The following is a 15000-nucleotide window of genomic DNA, read 5'->3' on the forward strand; positions in this document are numbered from 1 at the left end:
TAGGCCGCATCCCTCTCTCCCTCTCCCCAGGCCCTCCCTCCCCCCCTCCAACTTCTCCTCCTCTGGAGCAGCAGCTGAATCAGCAGCGGTGTTGTTGTTCTGGCTTGGTTTTGTTTTTTTTACTCGCACTCTGACGCGTCACATTAAACCGGCCAATCACTGCTGCAGGAGCAGCAGCAGCAGCAGCAGCAGCAGGGGGCGCAATCGCTCGCGCCTATTTGTCTGTCATTTCAAATCAATAAAGGGCAACAAGAAAAAGGAAACAAAGGCCGGATGGGGGTGGAGGTGTAATTACTGACTGGCTGTTGCCGACCTGCGAGTGGGCGTGGACACGGCTTCATTCTGAGCGTCTCAGTGGAAGTGGGAGGAGAAGAAACTTCTTTTTTTTCCACCGGGTTCGGGGCGCATCGCCAGGCGGCGCTACAGAAGGAAGGCTCGTCGTCGGGTTCGAGCTGCGAGTGGATGTCAGTAGGACAGTGGCAGTGAGTGACAGCAGTCGCCTCAGGAAGGACAGCTTTTCATTCTATTTAATCGGATTAAATTATTTTCAGCGATTTCATGGCTAAAACATCTGTTCTAGGGATGCAAATCATGGATTAATTCATTGATTGTTAGTTGATTGACCTCATCGATCGATTACTGATTAATTGATAAGTGGCAATTCTTCCTGAGAGCCTTCATTTCACAATGAAAATTGCGTAAGGAAGACATTCTTTAACCTTTCAATAAGGCTGAGGGTGCAATGTGACCCATTTTTACATTATAAATCAGTAAAAACACCCCAAACATTGATCCTCTGACTTTAAGTTGACTTCTTTCTTTTTTCCTTGTTTTTTTTAAAGTTATTTAAAAGTAACTTGTTCTAGGTATATCATGATCATCACCTGTTATAATAATATTTTTTTTTTAAATGTTCAATAAATTGCGACTAATTAAATTTAACTGATTAAATTTTTAATTGACAACTAATTGATAATCGATGAATTGTTAACATGCCTAATTAGTGTAAAAACGGGTGATCAAACAGTCAACATTCACACAGATCCTGGTCTCGGTTGCGGCCATTAGAGAAAGAAATGAAAAGAAAGGAGAATGGACAGCGGTCGGCACCGACGGCGGCTGCGTGAGGTAACAGCGTTTGATGGAGCGCCGGCTGTGACAGGGAGCTGACACGTCAGCAGAGGTCGTCCACTTTCAACACGCTGCGAAGCGAATCTGACGCTGATGCAGAAAAGGCCGTTATGCAGCAGGGGGGGGGGTGTCTAATACAGGTCCAACCTGAATCGAAAGAATGTTTTTTTGGCAAAACGTGCGTTCACGACAAGCGGAAGTGTGTGAGCGAGCACTGAGCCGAGAGCCGAGTCGACACCCTCGACGTTGGGGGTGGGGGTGGAGTCACAGGGGCGGACAGATGTCACACTAACAATAACCACAAAAGAAGAAACAAAAAAAAAAAGGAAAAAGCAGCAGCGCGGCGACAAACTCTGAATTCTAAAGAGCGCTGACCTCCGCGATCGCAACCGCAAAACACACAACACAGAAACACAGTGTTGACACGATGGTAGGCAGCAGAGTGAATCATCTACTGGGGGGGGAGGTAAAAAAAACAACCAAAAAAACAAGTCTCCAACCACTGGGACATCCACCACCTTCCCCAGCAGCTGGCTGCTGCTCATTATTGTGATGTTTTTTTTTTGTTTTTTTTTAAAGAAGAAAAAAAACAATGAATAAGCAGTCAGACATGAAGCAGCTTTTTCTTCACGCAGGGCCTTCCAGCGCTCTCCCGGGTCGAACCGGCGGCCTGGCCGAGCGAGCGGGCAGCCCTGCAAACTTTGCCCTTGGTTCTGCTTCCAGCCAACTCCAGGAAGTGCTAGTCACTGATCTCCCAAGGTCATTCAACAGAGGAGCGAGCGACAGAGAGAGAGAGAGAGAGAGAGAGAGAGAGAGAGAGAGAGAGAGAGGGAGAGAGAGAGAGAGAGAGAGGGAACCAGAGGGGGAGGAGGGAGCGAGGAGGAGGAGGAGGATACGGGTGAGTGGGGGGGAGGTTGGACAGGTTTTTCAACTTTCACTGCAGCGCTCAAGTGGCCCCGCTGGCTTCGGACCGGCGCTGCTGGGCTTCTTTTTTTTTTTTTTTTTCTTCGTTTTGTTTGTTTTTGCAAAGAAGCTTCGTGGAAAACATCCCATTCTGCGTTTATTAGCCAGATCCCGGCGCCGCTCGCCTCCTCCGGTTTCGCTTCCTCCGTGCCCGCCTCCCCCGCCCTCCCTCCCCCACGCTCTCCCCCCTCGACGCGTTCCTCCCGGCTGCTGACGGAGAGACTGCAGGAGCCGCTCTCACATTCCTGTGACCTTCATCCGGCGCTAGGCCCACTCTGGGCTAAAGCTACCTGCAGTTTTACACGGCGGCGCGCGGCCGGCGCCCGCAACCGTCCTTAGCGACGGCGTAAACACGCTTCACATTGCATAGACAAGAAGAAAAACTAAACTAAAATACAGGGGGGCCACGAGGAGGCAAGGGCAAAGAGAAGCGAGTGCTCGCCCGGCACTGCCGCTGCTGCTGCTGCTGCTGCTGCTGCTGCTGCTGCTGCTGCTGGTCACCTTGGTGATGAGCTGCGAGGCCGAGCCGTGTCTGGGATGTTTGCGTGTTTCCTCCGCTCGCCGCTTCTCCAGGCGGCCCTCGAGCGCAGGGCAAAAATAATATTCAAAACTCAAGCAGACAGCGGCCAACCCTGGGATTTGGCAGCGAGGGCTTCAACTCAGGAGTTATTTTTAGGCTCCCTCTCTCAATCTCCCGCACTCGCTCGCTCCCTCGCTCCCTCGCTCCCTCACTCTCTCACTCTGTCTCTCTAACCCTTTCCCAACGGGACTTGGTTTTTGTCAAAGGCACCAATGGAAACTTTCAATTAGGGGAGCGTGGGGAGGAGTTGTGGGGGAGGCGAGTGTAAGAAGACGCCCCCCCCTCCCTCCCTCCAAAGATTCCATCAGAAGAGATCAGATCAGAGCGTTGGCCTCCTCTGCCCCCGGAGCTGACAGCCGGACAATGTGTCCCATCTGGGCATCTGGCAGCGGCTGGGTTGGGGGAAGACGTGGGGGGTGGGGGGGCTGGTCGGGGCTCCGGGGGTCCCGAGGTCACCGCAACCAGCTGCACCCCCACCCCTGGGGACCACGGTCGACGACGCCGGCACAGGAAGGAAGGAAGGAAGGAAGGAAGGAAGGAAGGAGAGTCCTCCCACACGCCGCCGTGCACCGAGACCCCTTGGCGTGCACGGTCGCCGCCGCGTCGGCTGTCTCTGTCCTGCGCTAGCGTGTAAACAAGGGCACCGGCGGCCGGCGGGCCCCCCCCCCATTCCCACGGGCTGCCACTTCCTGTCAAATCTAGAGCCCACTGACACGCAGGAGCACATCAGCGCAGCAACAACGGCGATGGCAGTCACTGCAGTTTGACAACAAAGTCCGAAACGCACAAGTGACGACCACAAGTGACGACCACATAGCAAAACAGAAAAATAAAACAAAAAAAAACCACGGGAAGGCCATTAAAACATTTTACTTTCACTCACACACACACACAGGCTTATCACACACACACATCAAGCACAACTCCAACCTTCAAAGCAGAGCGCCACAGGACGGGAGGGGAGGGGAGAGGAGGAGAGGGAGGGGGAGGAGGGGGGAGGACAACAGCAGAGGACAGGCAGCGTCTCATCACTGCAGAGAGTGACGGAGACGCAGACGTCAGAAAAGTGAGCAGAGGTGAAGGAGCTGCCGTCCCGACTCGGAACCCGGACCGACCGACCGACCGACCGACCTGCCCCCCCCCCCCCCCCCCCCCTCCCACCACCCTCTCCCTCCTGCCGCGTGCCCTTCATGGTGGTGCGCGGTCGCCCGGAGCCGCGGCAAACGCACGCCGCTGCCGAGCGAGCAAGCGAGCGAGCAAGTCTCCTTGAGCGTCAGGGAGCTGTGGCAACACAAACACTCGCTTTCACTTTCTCCCCCCGTCCTGAATCCTGCTGGCAGGCGAAAAGCCGCCGGCTCCACTCGGATGGAGGATTTAAACGTGAAGAAATCAAAATTCTTTTTAAAAACCTGAGTGTGGAGAGAAGCTTCTTCAAGCCGGTCAGCTGGACGAGTCCCCGCAGCCCTGGCCGTGCGCTGCCCCCCATCCTCTTCCTCTGCCAGTCAAGTCCTCTCAACTCGCTGATCCTCTTCTGTTTCCTCTTTCTCTTTTCCTCCTCCTTTTTATTTTTACTCTCTCTCCCCTTTGCCCCCTGGCCTCCGGGCAGCGACCCGTGCGTTTGTCTTTGAGCTGACCCCTGGCCGGCGCAGAGCCGAGCCGAGCCGAGCTGAGCCGAGCCAAGGGCCAGAGAGGGAGCAGGAAGCCGGAGCTGGAGGAGGCAACAGGCGCGGGGCTCAGCGGCACTCCCGACCAGCAGACAAAAATCTCCCCTGCTCTCCTTCCCCTTTAACAATAAGGAGCAATCACTCTAGCATGCTACGTGACACCCAAGTCCAGCCCCCCGCACCGGCTGCCGCCTCTCTCAGCCAATGACAGGCGCCGCCCCTGCCAGGGGATTGGCCGAGGCGGCCGCCGGTCAGCCGTGACGTTCCTCCCCCCATCTCCTCCTGCCCAACCCCCTTTCACCCAGAGCCAACTTCCTGCTCCAAGTTACCTTGAGCTGCAGGATAGGGGTCAGGGGAAAAGAGAAGAAGAGGAGCGAGCGGGCAGCAGAAGAGGCGGAGAAAGAGCAGAGAAAGTTGCAGAAAGAGAGTGTGTGTGTGTGTGTGTGTGCTGCTGGCGTCTTGCCTCGGCATCGTGTCTCCGACGTGGCCGCCTCCCTCCCCCCGCTCTCCACCGCTTCCTCCAGCTGGTATGAACAGCTCTGCAGGCTGCTCTCTGACAACTGCTCCCTGCTTATTTACAATGTCAAACTAAATGACTCTCTCGGCCCCGCCCCCTCTGGGCCGTGAGAGGCCGACGGCGCGCTGATGCGGGCCCCTGCCTCCGCCCCCATTGGCTGAGGCGAGTGTCGGCGTGGATGCCGCATGTTGCATCCACATGATTTAAAGTAGAAAAGCATACAAGGCAGACTCACCGTCTCATACGTGCGCTCAGGTGCACATGCACACCCGGGCGCACGCACTTTGTCCTTGTGCTCTCATTGCTTGCGGACACTGAGGCGCCGCTTGCAGGACTCGTCTTAGTGAATGTTAGCTGGGCTGCTATTGAAAAAGAACTGTCTCTGACGAACGCTGGCTGTTTAAATACGCATTGGTTAGATTTGATTTTATTTATGAAACACTCGTGACTCATGGAAACAGTTATGCAACCGACTGCAACCACTATATCAATCCAATACAATCCTAATTATAGTGTCAATCAAATATGTCAACACAAAACAAGCACTGCATAACAGGCGGAAGAGTGCGGAGCAATCAGCTGACTGATGAGCAGCCATAGTGGTGGCGAGGGGGGAGGGGCATTTGATTCTCGACCTATTTGTGGATAAACAGATTGAGAGATATGACTGAAACTATAAAAACAAAGACATTGTTGTCTCAACTCCCCCCAAAAAAGTTTGCTCACAGCAGCTCGTGCAATTTAAACGTCATCAAAAAAGGGAGAGAGAGAGAGAGAGAGAGAGAGAGAGAGAGAGAAAAAAAGACCTCAGCAATGTCACACAATGCCCTTCTTGTTAGCCACTTGTTCTATGTGTACACCACATTTTTCCTGCATAGCAACCTTTAAAACAAGCACTGGTACTCGTGCGCAGCGCAAGCTACTTCAGGCACCGCCATCTGCATCAATTATACTATTTTTCAACGTGCACACTTGGATATAAATACGATAACTCGGGATAGCAGCGTGTTTTGATAGGTTGTAGCGGTCGCATCACTTTGCCGTGGGTCGTCTTCATGGAACAACTTGTGCAGAGCACAGAGGTATGATCTGTCGCCTTATGCTGCATATTACGGGACACACAAACGCGCTTAAGAGGAACAAAAAAAGAAAAACCTGCCCCATCAATGAAAAATGCAGCAGGGGAAGGGAACCGGAAGGATGGAGAAGGACAGAGAGGAGAGTTGCCACGGGATGGGAGGGGCGGAACAAGCGGAGAGGGCGAGAGATAGAGACTCAAGAGAAACAAAGCTAAATGTTCCCTTTTCTATTTTTGAGAGCAGCACAGGGACCAGCGCAGGTACCATCCGGTTAATGATTAGGTTGAAGTCGCACAAAGATTAATCTGCGGCCATTTCCCTCTGTAAATGTGTCCCGGCTTGCCGAAATGCCTCAGCGACGACACCTGGCAAGGTCACCGTGCACATCAAGAACGTTCCCATGACCCACACTGCCCACAGCAAAGGGCTGTTTGCTTTCGGTGGTGCTGTTTAGAGACAAACACAAAGCAGCCAGGCTAAGGGTTTCCTAAACAGCAGGGTTCGCCAGGACTGTCGCCCCGTGTCCTGCATTCAGCCCAACACAAACACGTAGGAAACACACACTCACACATTTCTGTTTCAGACACCGGTTTCGCCATCCCACTGGCACAATATAATCCAAATACACGCCCAGTGGGATGAGAGAAACCGCACTCATCAAATGGAAGTGACGGTGACCTTTAACACGAACAGTGTGACACATACATGACTGCAGGAAAGGATGCTAGCATGTTTTCACCATTATCATTGTCAGGGAAATGCAACTAGACACTTCAATAACGTGAATAGAACTATGTTTACAACATGTACAGCTGGTGTCCACTACAGAATTATAATTATAAACACATGTAATAAATGCATGTTTAAGCTAATCAACTTCACAGTGCTCAATGAAAGAAAAGGCTATTATTTCCCGCTAAATATAAATGCAAATGATTACTGATTGTTGTCACGGGTGTTGCACACATTGACCACAGTCAAAAAAAAAATTGGGAAAAAAAATAGTCATTTACAAATGCAACTCATTTACACTTGACGTAGTTGAGAGGTCAACATATATATTTGACCGTGAGTCTGAATTTTAATCAGGCCGCACACGCAAACCTAATTTGGGGATCAAGTAACTAGCATTTGTTTTCACATAATGCTACATCCGATAGAAGCATGTAGACGTTTTTAAACTGCCATAGAGCCCGGGGTCGCTCCAACCAGCTGCTGTATTTAAACGCAAAATCGTGCCCAAACTCGAAAACACCGGCAACTTGTGACATCACTCTCAAGCAGCCCGTTAGCAGATGTGGCTAACGTTAAGATGGGCGACTGGCCGCGAATCGGTGCTAACGTCGGTGAAGTTACTGTTAGCCTGCCCGAGGTGCACAATGGTGAATGTTGTGCAGCGCAGGTGACCATCTCCAGCGTGTGTGGCGTTAATCAGCGCCGGTTCACCCGTCCTGTAACCAAATGAAAGTTTGCAAGCTTTCCAGGGCTCGGAAGAAACACTCTAACCAATAAAGACAACGTTTGGATCTGTCCTTCAGACCAATCAAACCTCGGACTAGATTCCACCAATCAAGGTTTTTAGGGCTAAGCTCGTTCTGCAACTGCCGCCATTCAGGCTCGAGCACAAATGGCCACTGCGTCCGACAAACGCGGAGCCAGGATCCAACATGGCGGACGCAGAGCCCCAGTTTTCTCGCCGCCCGTGATCCCTTCAGCGGGCCACCAATAAGCGCTTCAGAGAGCGGGGAGGGAAATGGCGCCTATGTTCATCTTACAAAACAATCGTCTATTGGTCAAGAACAGCAAATGAAAGGAAGCGAAGCAATTGCCCCAACTTTCACCCAAAACATGAACCTTGCTCATAAACGCCTGAACCAAATAGGAAATTACCTTTCTTACTCACTTTTTATACGGGTTCGAGGAGAAGTCCGGCTCGGCGTTTTATTTATTTTATTTAGCTAGCAAGTGGGAACAAGATGGCTGCTGGTCGAACCGGAAAGAGTTGAATGTACGGCGGTGTGACGTCATCCACTCTTCCTGGCAATCTGCGTCGTTTTCTTTATTTATTTATTGAAAATAAATTTTAATACAAATTTATTTCATGCTGCAATATGCTCTGAGCTAACTATACCGTGACTGTATAAATTCCTGTCCAGTATTCAACTTATACTAGTCGTAATAATTATATGGCAGGCTCTCATATGTTTAACAACACAGCTTCAGGTCTTTGAAAAAGGTTGGAAAAGAAAACATTTATCGCACCACTAAATCAAAGCAATATATCCAAAATCCCCGATAATGTGACTGATGTGGTTACTGGGAGTGCAACTGAAAAGCACAAGTTGCTGTACACATATTTTAATGTTTGCATGAAAAATAAATTGATTTCCAAACATTTCTCGCTCCACAAAATTCTAAACAAATGAAAAGAACTAGGGAAGAAATCCTATGGCATATGACATATTAACATGACAAACAAAACAAACATTAACATCAACTGGAATTTACAGTCGTTCATTTTAAACTGTGTAAATGATCAATTTGTAAATCCAACTTTAAATCTACTGTCTTCTGACAAGTTCCAGGAGCGTAGAGGTGATCTTGTCCAGGTTGTTTGTGTAACGGACAGCCTTCTCCTGTGGCAGCATGTGGGGAGGAGGCACAGAAGAACGAATGTCCACCAACTGCTCTCCAGCAGGCCGATAGTCACGAGTTTGAAAAGGTTCTTGGAAGTTTTCAGAGTAACCTCTGGATGAGACAGTCATGTCACGTCGTCCAATAACCTCTAGAAAAAAAGAAATAATTGAAACAAAGGTTTTGTCAGCCAACACAGACTAATAAACAGGCCGATATTCAGTTTGCATCAAATGAAAATATTTGTAAATTATAAAACACTAACCTTCGTAGAGACTTCTGGTTGAGCTTGTGTGTCCAACGTTGCCACGTGAAGGAAGGAGGAATTCTTGGTGCGGCTTCTCTGCCATGTTGTTGTGCTGCTTCCAACCTCTTTCCCTGCAGTCTTCCTGAACGTCTGCTGGCGATCTGAGGTCTAAATCATCGAGACGTTGCCTCTCGTATTGAGCTTTTGGGGGAAGATCTACAGCCGCACTGAAATTGTTGTACTCTTTGATGAAGGTTTCCCGACTTGGGGGTTTCTGTTGCTGTCAAAAACAGATTTGGTTTCAATTTATTTCTACTAGGTCAGCGACAGGCACTATGAAGGATAATCACAGGAATTCTCCACTTTAAAAAAAAAATAAAATATGTAATTTCCCTGTAGAATGGACACGGTGAGACATACCCCGGCTTTCTCCATTTTTTTGGCCTTGAATTCTTTCAGAAGGTCACAAAGCTTGTTCTTCAGAAAGTCAGCCTCTTCCATGTTATCAATTTCAATGTTGCTCTAGCGGAGGAAAAGTCATTGATTATTTCACAATCTAGAAACAGAATGGTAGTAGTAGGTAATCGTAGGTAATCGTAGGTAATCGTAGGTAGTAAAGCATAGTAATAGACGCCAAGGAGCGTACTAGAATATCTGGTCACCATATTAGCACTTCAGTATCACATCATCTTACCAGCAGGTCAAAGACAGTCCCAGAGTCAGAGCCTCCTCTTTGGAAGCTCTCAGTCTGACGTGGGCCCTGTTTAACAAACAAACAAAAAAAATATATAAAATTCATACAAAATATAATACGTTTTTAAAAATGATGTATTTACCGGTGGTCTCGTAGGCTGTGCACTATCAGCAAACTTTGGCTTTGGGGGTCCATAATCGTCCCTCAACCTTTAAGCAACAACAAACCAAACATATATATAGGATCACAGTGGTCAGTAAAATAGCTTGTATGATGAGCGGACAGCAGCTTTAACAGACAAAGTCACAGCTACCCCGTCACTCACATGTTCTTTGCCGTTTCCATCTCCTCAGCCGAGGCATCAGAGAAGCGACTCTTTCTCTTCCTTTTTCCCTGGTCAGTGTCGATGGCCGGCCCACTCAGGAAGCGCTTGAAGGGCTCCGGGATGTCAGCCATGCACCTGCTGACTCCGGCTTGTCTATGGGAGATGCTCAGACCTGGTCTACCACGAGGCCCAGGGTCACAGTTATAGTCTTCTTGGTGCACTTCTCTCGATTTGTGGCCATAATCCTGAATGGTAACTTTGGTGTCAAATGGCCATTCACCCTGCGCTGCGGAGGAAAAGCCCCTGTAGTTGCTTTCTGGTTCACTTAAACCCTGCCCCCCTGACCTGTTCATGCCGACCTGTCTCTGTAGTTCCCTGTCCAGAGACTGTCTGCGGCTATCGGCGTCTGAATAAAGCTGCTCTTGGGATTCGTACTCAGCAGGTCGACTCTGCCCATCTCTCACATCTTTTGAGTAGAACTCTTTCAGTGAGCCCCTCTCTGGGTAGGGTCTCCCGTAAGGAGGGTCTTCACGTTGAGCCTGCCCGCCGGTTGGCTCAGCCCTCGACTCAAATTCATTGCGACCAAACTCCTTATAGTCCCTTTGAAATTCAGGCTCCCTGTAATCTCGTCTCTCTCGCTCGACATCGCCGTCCCTGTAGTCTGCTCTCCTTAGGTCTCCTCCATAGCGCTCACGGCTGATGGGATCTTCATCACGCATCGCACTGTTCGGCATGTAAGAGTCCTTAGAATGGGCTGGGGGTGTATTTCTGCGTTCTGGAGGACACCTATTTGGCATAGTGGGGTCAACGTTGAAGTCCATGAGTCTGGATGGGTGGAACGGTGGCTCACTTTGTGCAGAGCTTTGTGGATAATTTAGGCCCCAGCTATTTGTTTGCTTTTGTGGATCTAGGAGGGGAAGGAGGGGGGGGGCAAACATGCAGCTTAGGTAAAAATATAACTACCATTGCAACTACTTCTAATCATCTATTTACCTCTGTAGAAGTTTGGTTTGTTCATTTTGTTTACTGGCAACAGCTGAAACAAAAAAAATAACCATTAAAAAAACCCAACATAATAAACTTTGCTAAACATATTCAATCAATCCAATCTGGACGTCCTACCACTGGATGTCCTCGTCCATCTTGTCTCTCCACAATTTCTGCTCTTGCCCGTATAACCTTTCCTGATTGAGTTGCTTGAGTTTGCTTATCCCAGGTCACCAAGTCTGGCCGTTTGGTTTCCTACACAAAAAAGGTACTGAATTAGTTTCAACTAAAGAATAAAAAAAGAGGGATACATTTTGAAAAAGGTTCCCCTGGAGGAGAGAGAAAATGCTTGAAAAACTTTACCAGATACTTCTGCCGATGTTTCCGTCCAATCAAATGGCGGAGCATTTCTGTTAGCGGCGCATTCTGCCGACACAGCAAACATGTGTATCGGGGCTCAAATCTGGGCTCGCCTTGTGGATCAGCGACAGAAACTTCCTCCACATAATTTAGACCTAAAATATACACGCAGGAAGAAAAAAAAAATACTGAGGTCAAACTCTTTAAAGTAGTATTTCAGTAAGTATAGTATGAGAAACAGCAAATTTGTAGTCACCAATGATGGGCTCATCCAGCTTCATGTAATCCAAATAATGCACAATGTTTTCAAACCTCGGCACATCTCTTTGTCTGACGACAACTCCTACAGAATCCAGAGGAAGATGTTAAAAAGATGAGAAGAATAAAACTTGGTGCATAAGCATTTATTAATATATGCACTCCTGACTTCCTCGGAATGGCCTTACCCATCCAGGAATAACTTCCACAATATACAGCAGCAGCCCAACGGTTGGATTCTTCAGAAATCGTATTGAACTAATTAGTGAGTGGATATATACGTCTTTAAGTGACTGCCTACATTTTATCTCTGAACGCCACAACCAGGAATCCAGCACTACTTACGTCGCTTAGTAGATCATCTCTCTCTATGGGCAAGTAGGGTGCAACCACTGTTGGACATTGTGTGAAAGGGGTAGCGGCATCAGGCCGATGTTACATCCACCACCACAGCAAAGGAAATTAGATTTTTCCGGAGGGCCGCTCGGAGGCACTGTGTAGTGGCAAAACATCTTGCCGTCACCTGGTGGGTGGGCACACAGTCTTTTCCAGGTTGCAGAGCAAAAAGGTGTCAAGGGTTTGTGTTCCGGTATGCAAAGTTTGGACTGGTCGATTAGAGACGAGTGGTCCTGTTCGGCTCCGTTTTGTGCAAAAGCTGCCAGTTTAAACATCCATCGAGCTTCGTCCATCGAAAGCCAAGTGTTACCTCAACAGTCCACACTTGGGTGGGGGGTTGAGGGGAATCCACAGTCTACAAGTCCTCCTGCAGATGAAGTATAGTCAGTCACTTTACCATCATCCCCCTGGTGGTAAATATGTGCCTCCCAGAGCAGAATTCCTTTCTTTCAGTCAGGCAGTTGTGAGGCAGGATGATCATTTCCATCGGCAACACTTTGCGGCACCTCTCAAAGGACCCCAAGGTGCGCCAAGGTCAGTGCGGATTTGCAATTCCTCCAGCGAATCCTGGATCTACCCGGGGTCTTTCTGCGGAAATGCCTGAAATGTTCTTCATTTAAAAAAAATAAAATAAAATACAATTTTAGGGGCCTTCAGATCGGAGGTTGAGAAGGTGCTGTCCAGGGTGCGATGGGTCAGCAGGAATACTCTTGAGCCTGCTGAGACACTGTATACTGATGATGTCTTTTAGGGTGGGCGGGGGGCATCCAATAGTTTCTGGGAGAGTTTATATTACCCTGCAGAGAAGTCAAGACACTCTGAGGTGGAGCAGGTCACCAGCAGCTTTGCCTTGTGGTGGTGCAGGAGGTGGACTTTCGGCAGGGCCCTTTTTCCATCACTGCTGATGATTTGGTCTTCTGCTATATGTGAAGGATGACAGCCGTGGGAAGAGGACGCTGTCGATTAGGGGAGTTGCTGGTTCCCCTTTTCAGTTTTCATGCACCTAAACCCAGGTGCTAATAGCTGCTATGTCGTCGAGTGCTGAAATCTTTCAATCAGCCTTTTCTTCAGTTACTTTGTATTGGCTCTCCCACTCATGTTTTTTCTTTATTCCAGGAATCTTCAAACTTCTTCTTGCCAGCAGCCAACCAGCAGCCAACAAGAACCGGCCTTGGGGGTTGGGGGGGGAGGGATACAGGAGACCTTTCCAGGCCTGATGAAGTATGGAATCAATCCTGCAAGTGAGCAACTATCTTCATTTCCTTGTCCTTGTTGCAGAAAACTTCACAGCCTCCAAGGAGCAGCACAAGGAGGTCGCCATCTTTTTCCCCAAAGCAAAAGTCAGGAGATTCTTCAATTCTTAGGGGGCATTGAGGTGACAGAATTCAGTCACCTTCAGTGGTGGAGACAAGGCATCAAACAACCACGATTTCCCATAACATGGCTTTAGGTTTGCAGGGAATGGTTACTGCATGATGGTTTCTTAACAAGATTTAGGGGGAATAGCTCAGGTTGTACGTCAGTCTTGGACGTTGTCTTTCCATTTGTCTCAAAAGTTTTTGTTGGGAGAGGTCACAACCCAGATAAAGGAACGCCAAGATGTTGTCAACTGGAATCAGAGTGTCTTAAGACCAAGGTTATAGGCCTTTGTCGGGATCCTACAACATAATCTTGCGCAACCTCAGACTTGAACCCCCTGCATGTTACATCTAGGCAACCTCTCTGTTGCCTTTTGGTGTGGATTGAATTACATGGCAGAAGAGACAGCAAATATACTTAAGGGAAGTCGAAAATATAATGACAAGGCTAAAGATGACATCTACTTACCCATAGAAACAAGGGAATCCTCTTTCTGCCAAGAATGAAAGGAGAGCAGTACAAATTAAGTCAACAGATGCTGGGCAAACAGAAGACTGGGATCACCATTACAACAAACAGAGAGAAAAACAGTTCAGATGTCTGAATAAAACATAGCATGGCAAAGAAAACTGCAGTGAAATGACTTCTAGTAGTCCAGTAGTTTCTATTAAGAACCCTCTTACATACCAACACACTGAGCACAAAAGGAAACAGTGATTGAGGGCAAGGAGCATTTCCTTCAGCAATTTGGTTTTTGTGTTCATTGTGTTCAAGCAGACTTGAAAACAGAGAGTAAATTTATCAGGGTGGTGATTGGGGGCAAAAATCTTCAACACTAGAAATTGACAAATGATTCTTCTTCAGCAGCCGGCTTATTTTATGAATCGGCAGACAAGAACAAGGACAACGACGTGACTGCCGACTCCACGCAAAGAGTCTGGACAAGCGCCAGTGGCAGAAAGTAGCATGGTGTCCTCCAGAAGGAAGTGAAACTGCAACCAAATGCCAAGGAAGACGGACGACTTTGTGAGGGAAACAGGATGTTACACCGACAGGCGATTCAAGAACCTCCGTGACTAGAACCACAAGCAACAACAAGTAGTTGAGGCATGAAGAAAGAGAGAAGTCGCAGCAGGCTGGAAAACCAAGAGCTGCCATTGAGGAGAAGAGTGTGGAGGATGAAGCTGTTGCAGCTCCATCGGAAGTGAACAAGATTCCTTCTTTAAAACAGGGCAAAAACCAGCACTTGACGCTTCTCTCAACTAGTAATGAAAAAAGATAAAGTCACAGCGCATTACAACAAGTTTTGTTGTTTTGATATGCTGGTTGGATTGTCTAAGACAATCCAACCACCGTTCCAAACATTCTTTGGGGATGGAGCTGGAATGAATGAATGTGCTTTTCAAACATTTCCAGTCGGCCATTTCCAAAATGTTAACAATTGATAAGTGAATCATTCCCTTTTGTATGTATGTCAGGATAAAAAAAAATTGTCTTCATCAGAAAGGGTTCCTTAATGATACTCACAGAAGACACTGAGAGAAGAGGGTAGTAATAAAAGTCAGCGTGACCTATCTAGTATAGGTCGCAGTTCATTCGTAGTAGCGGAGACGCAAAATCTAGAGTTGATTAAGATGTCCGCCAAATTGTTCCACAAATTCAAATAAAATGCCTTGCCATACGGTACTTAAAATACCATCAGTTGCTCGATCTTGAGCATCAAAGATGCAAGAAATTTGGAAAGGATCCAAATTATAATGATGAAAAAGACTTGAAATTGAAAAAGACGAAATTAAGAAGAACAAT

The 15000-nt window shown here is 48.2% G+C and overlaps 2 protein-coding genes across 16 annotated transcripts in view; both read right to left on the minus strand.

Moving 5' to 3' along the window:
- nfyc (nuclear transcription factor Y, gamma) overlaps positions 1 to 7968 on the minus strand; it is a 20416-nt gene extending 12448 nt beyond the window's left edge. For 7 of the 11 annotated variants that reach the window (XM_076016185.1, XM_076016182.1, XM_076016177.1 and 4 more), the window contains exon 1: positions 7838 to 7968. The gene's annotated coding sequence lies outside the window, so the exon portion shown is untranslated. Of the gene's footprint in view, positions 1 to 4083; positions 4457 to 4801; positions 4919 to 7837 lie in introns of those variants that run through there. The other 4 variants (XM_076016180.1, XM_076016176.1, XM_076016175.1 and 1 more) reach the window with 3 other exon arrangements.
- Positions 7969 to 8276: 308 nt separating this feature from the next.
- Positions 8277 to 15000, minus strand: part of LOC142881830 (uncharacterized) — a 7400-nt gene continuing 676 nt past the window's right edge. The window contains exons 3-13 of one of the 5 annotated variants that reach the window (XM_076016170.1): positions 13663 to 13687; positions 11438 to 11524; positions 11185 to 11336; positions 10957 to 11076; positions 10828 to 10870; positions 9835 to 10741; positions 9652 to 9718; positions 9510 to 9575; positions 9236 to 9337; positions 8834 to 9089; positions 8277 to 8719 (exon numbers count right to left, since the gene is read on the minus strand). In XM_076016170.1, coding sequence (XP_075872285.1) covers positions 8496 to 8719; positions 8834 to 9089; positions 9236 to 9337; positions 9510 to 9575; positions 9652 to 9718; positions 9835 to 10741; positions 10828 to 10870; positions 10957 to 11076; positions 11185 to 11336; positions 11438 to 11524; positions 13663 to 13687 — 2049 coding nt within the window. In that variant the 3' untranslated portion in view covers positions 8277 to 8495. Of the gene's footprint in view, positions 8720 to 8833; positions 9096 to 9235; positions 9338 to 9509; positions 9576 to 9651; positions 9719 to 9834; positions 10742 to 10827; positions 10871 to 10956; positions 11077 to 11184; positions 11337 to 11437; positions 11525 to 11627; positions 12558 to 13662; positions 13688 to 15000 lie in introns of those variants that run through there. The other 4 variants (XM_076016169.1, XM_076016171.1, XM_076016172.1 and 1 more) reach the window with 4 other exon arrangements.

Source organism: Nelusetta ayraudi, unplaced genomic scaffold (genome assembly GCF_046127955.1).
Source record: "Nelusetta ayraudi isolate G7.1 ecotype Tasmania unplaced genomic scaffold, CSIRO-AGI_Nayr_v1 ptg000219l, whole genome shotgun sequence".
Lineage (NCBI taxonomy): Eukaryota > Metazoa > Chordata > Actinopteri > Tetraodontiformes > Monacanthidae > Nelusetta > Nelusetta ayraudi.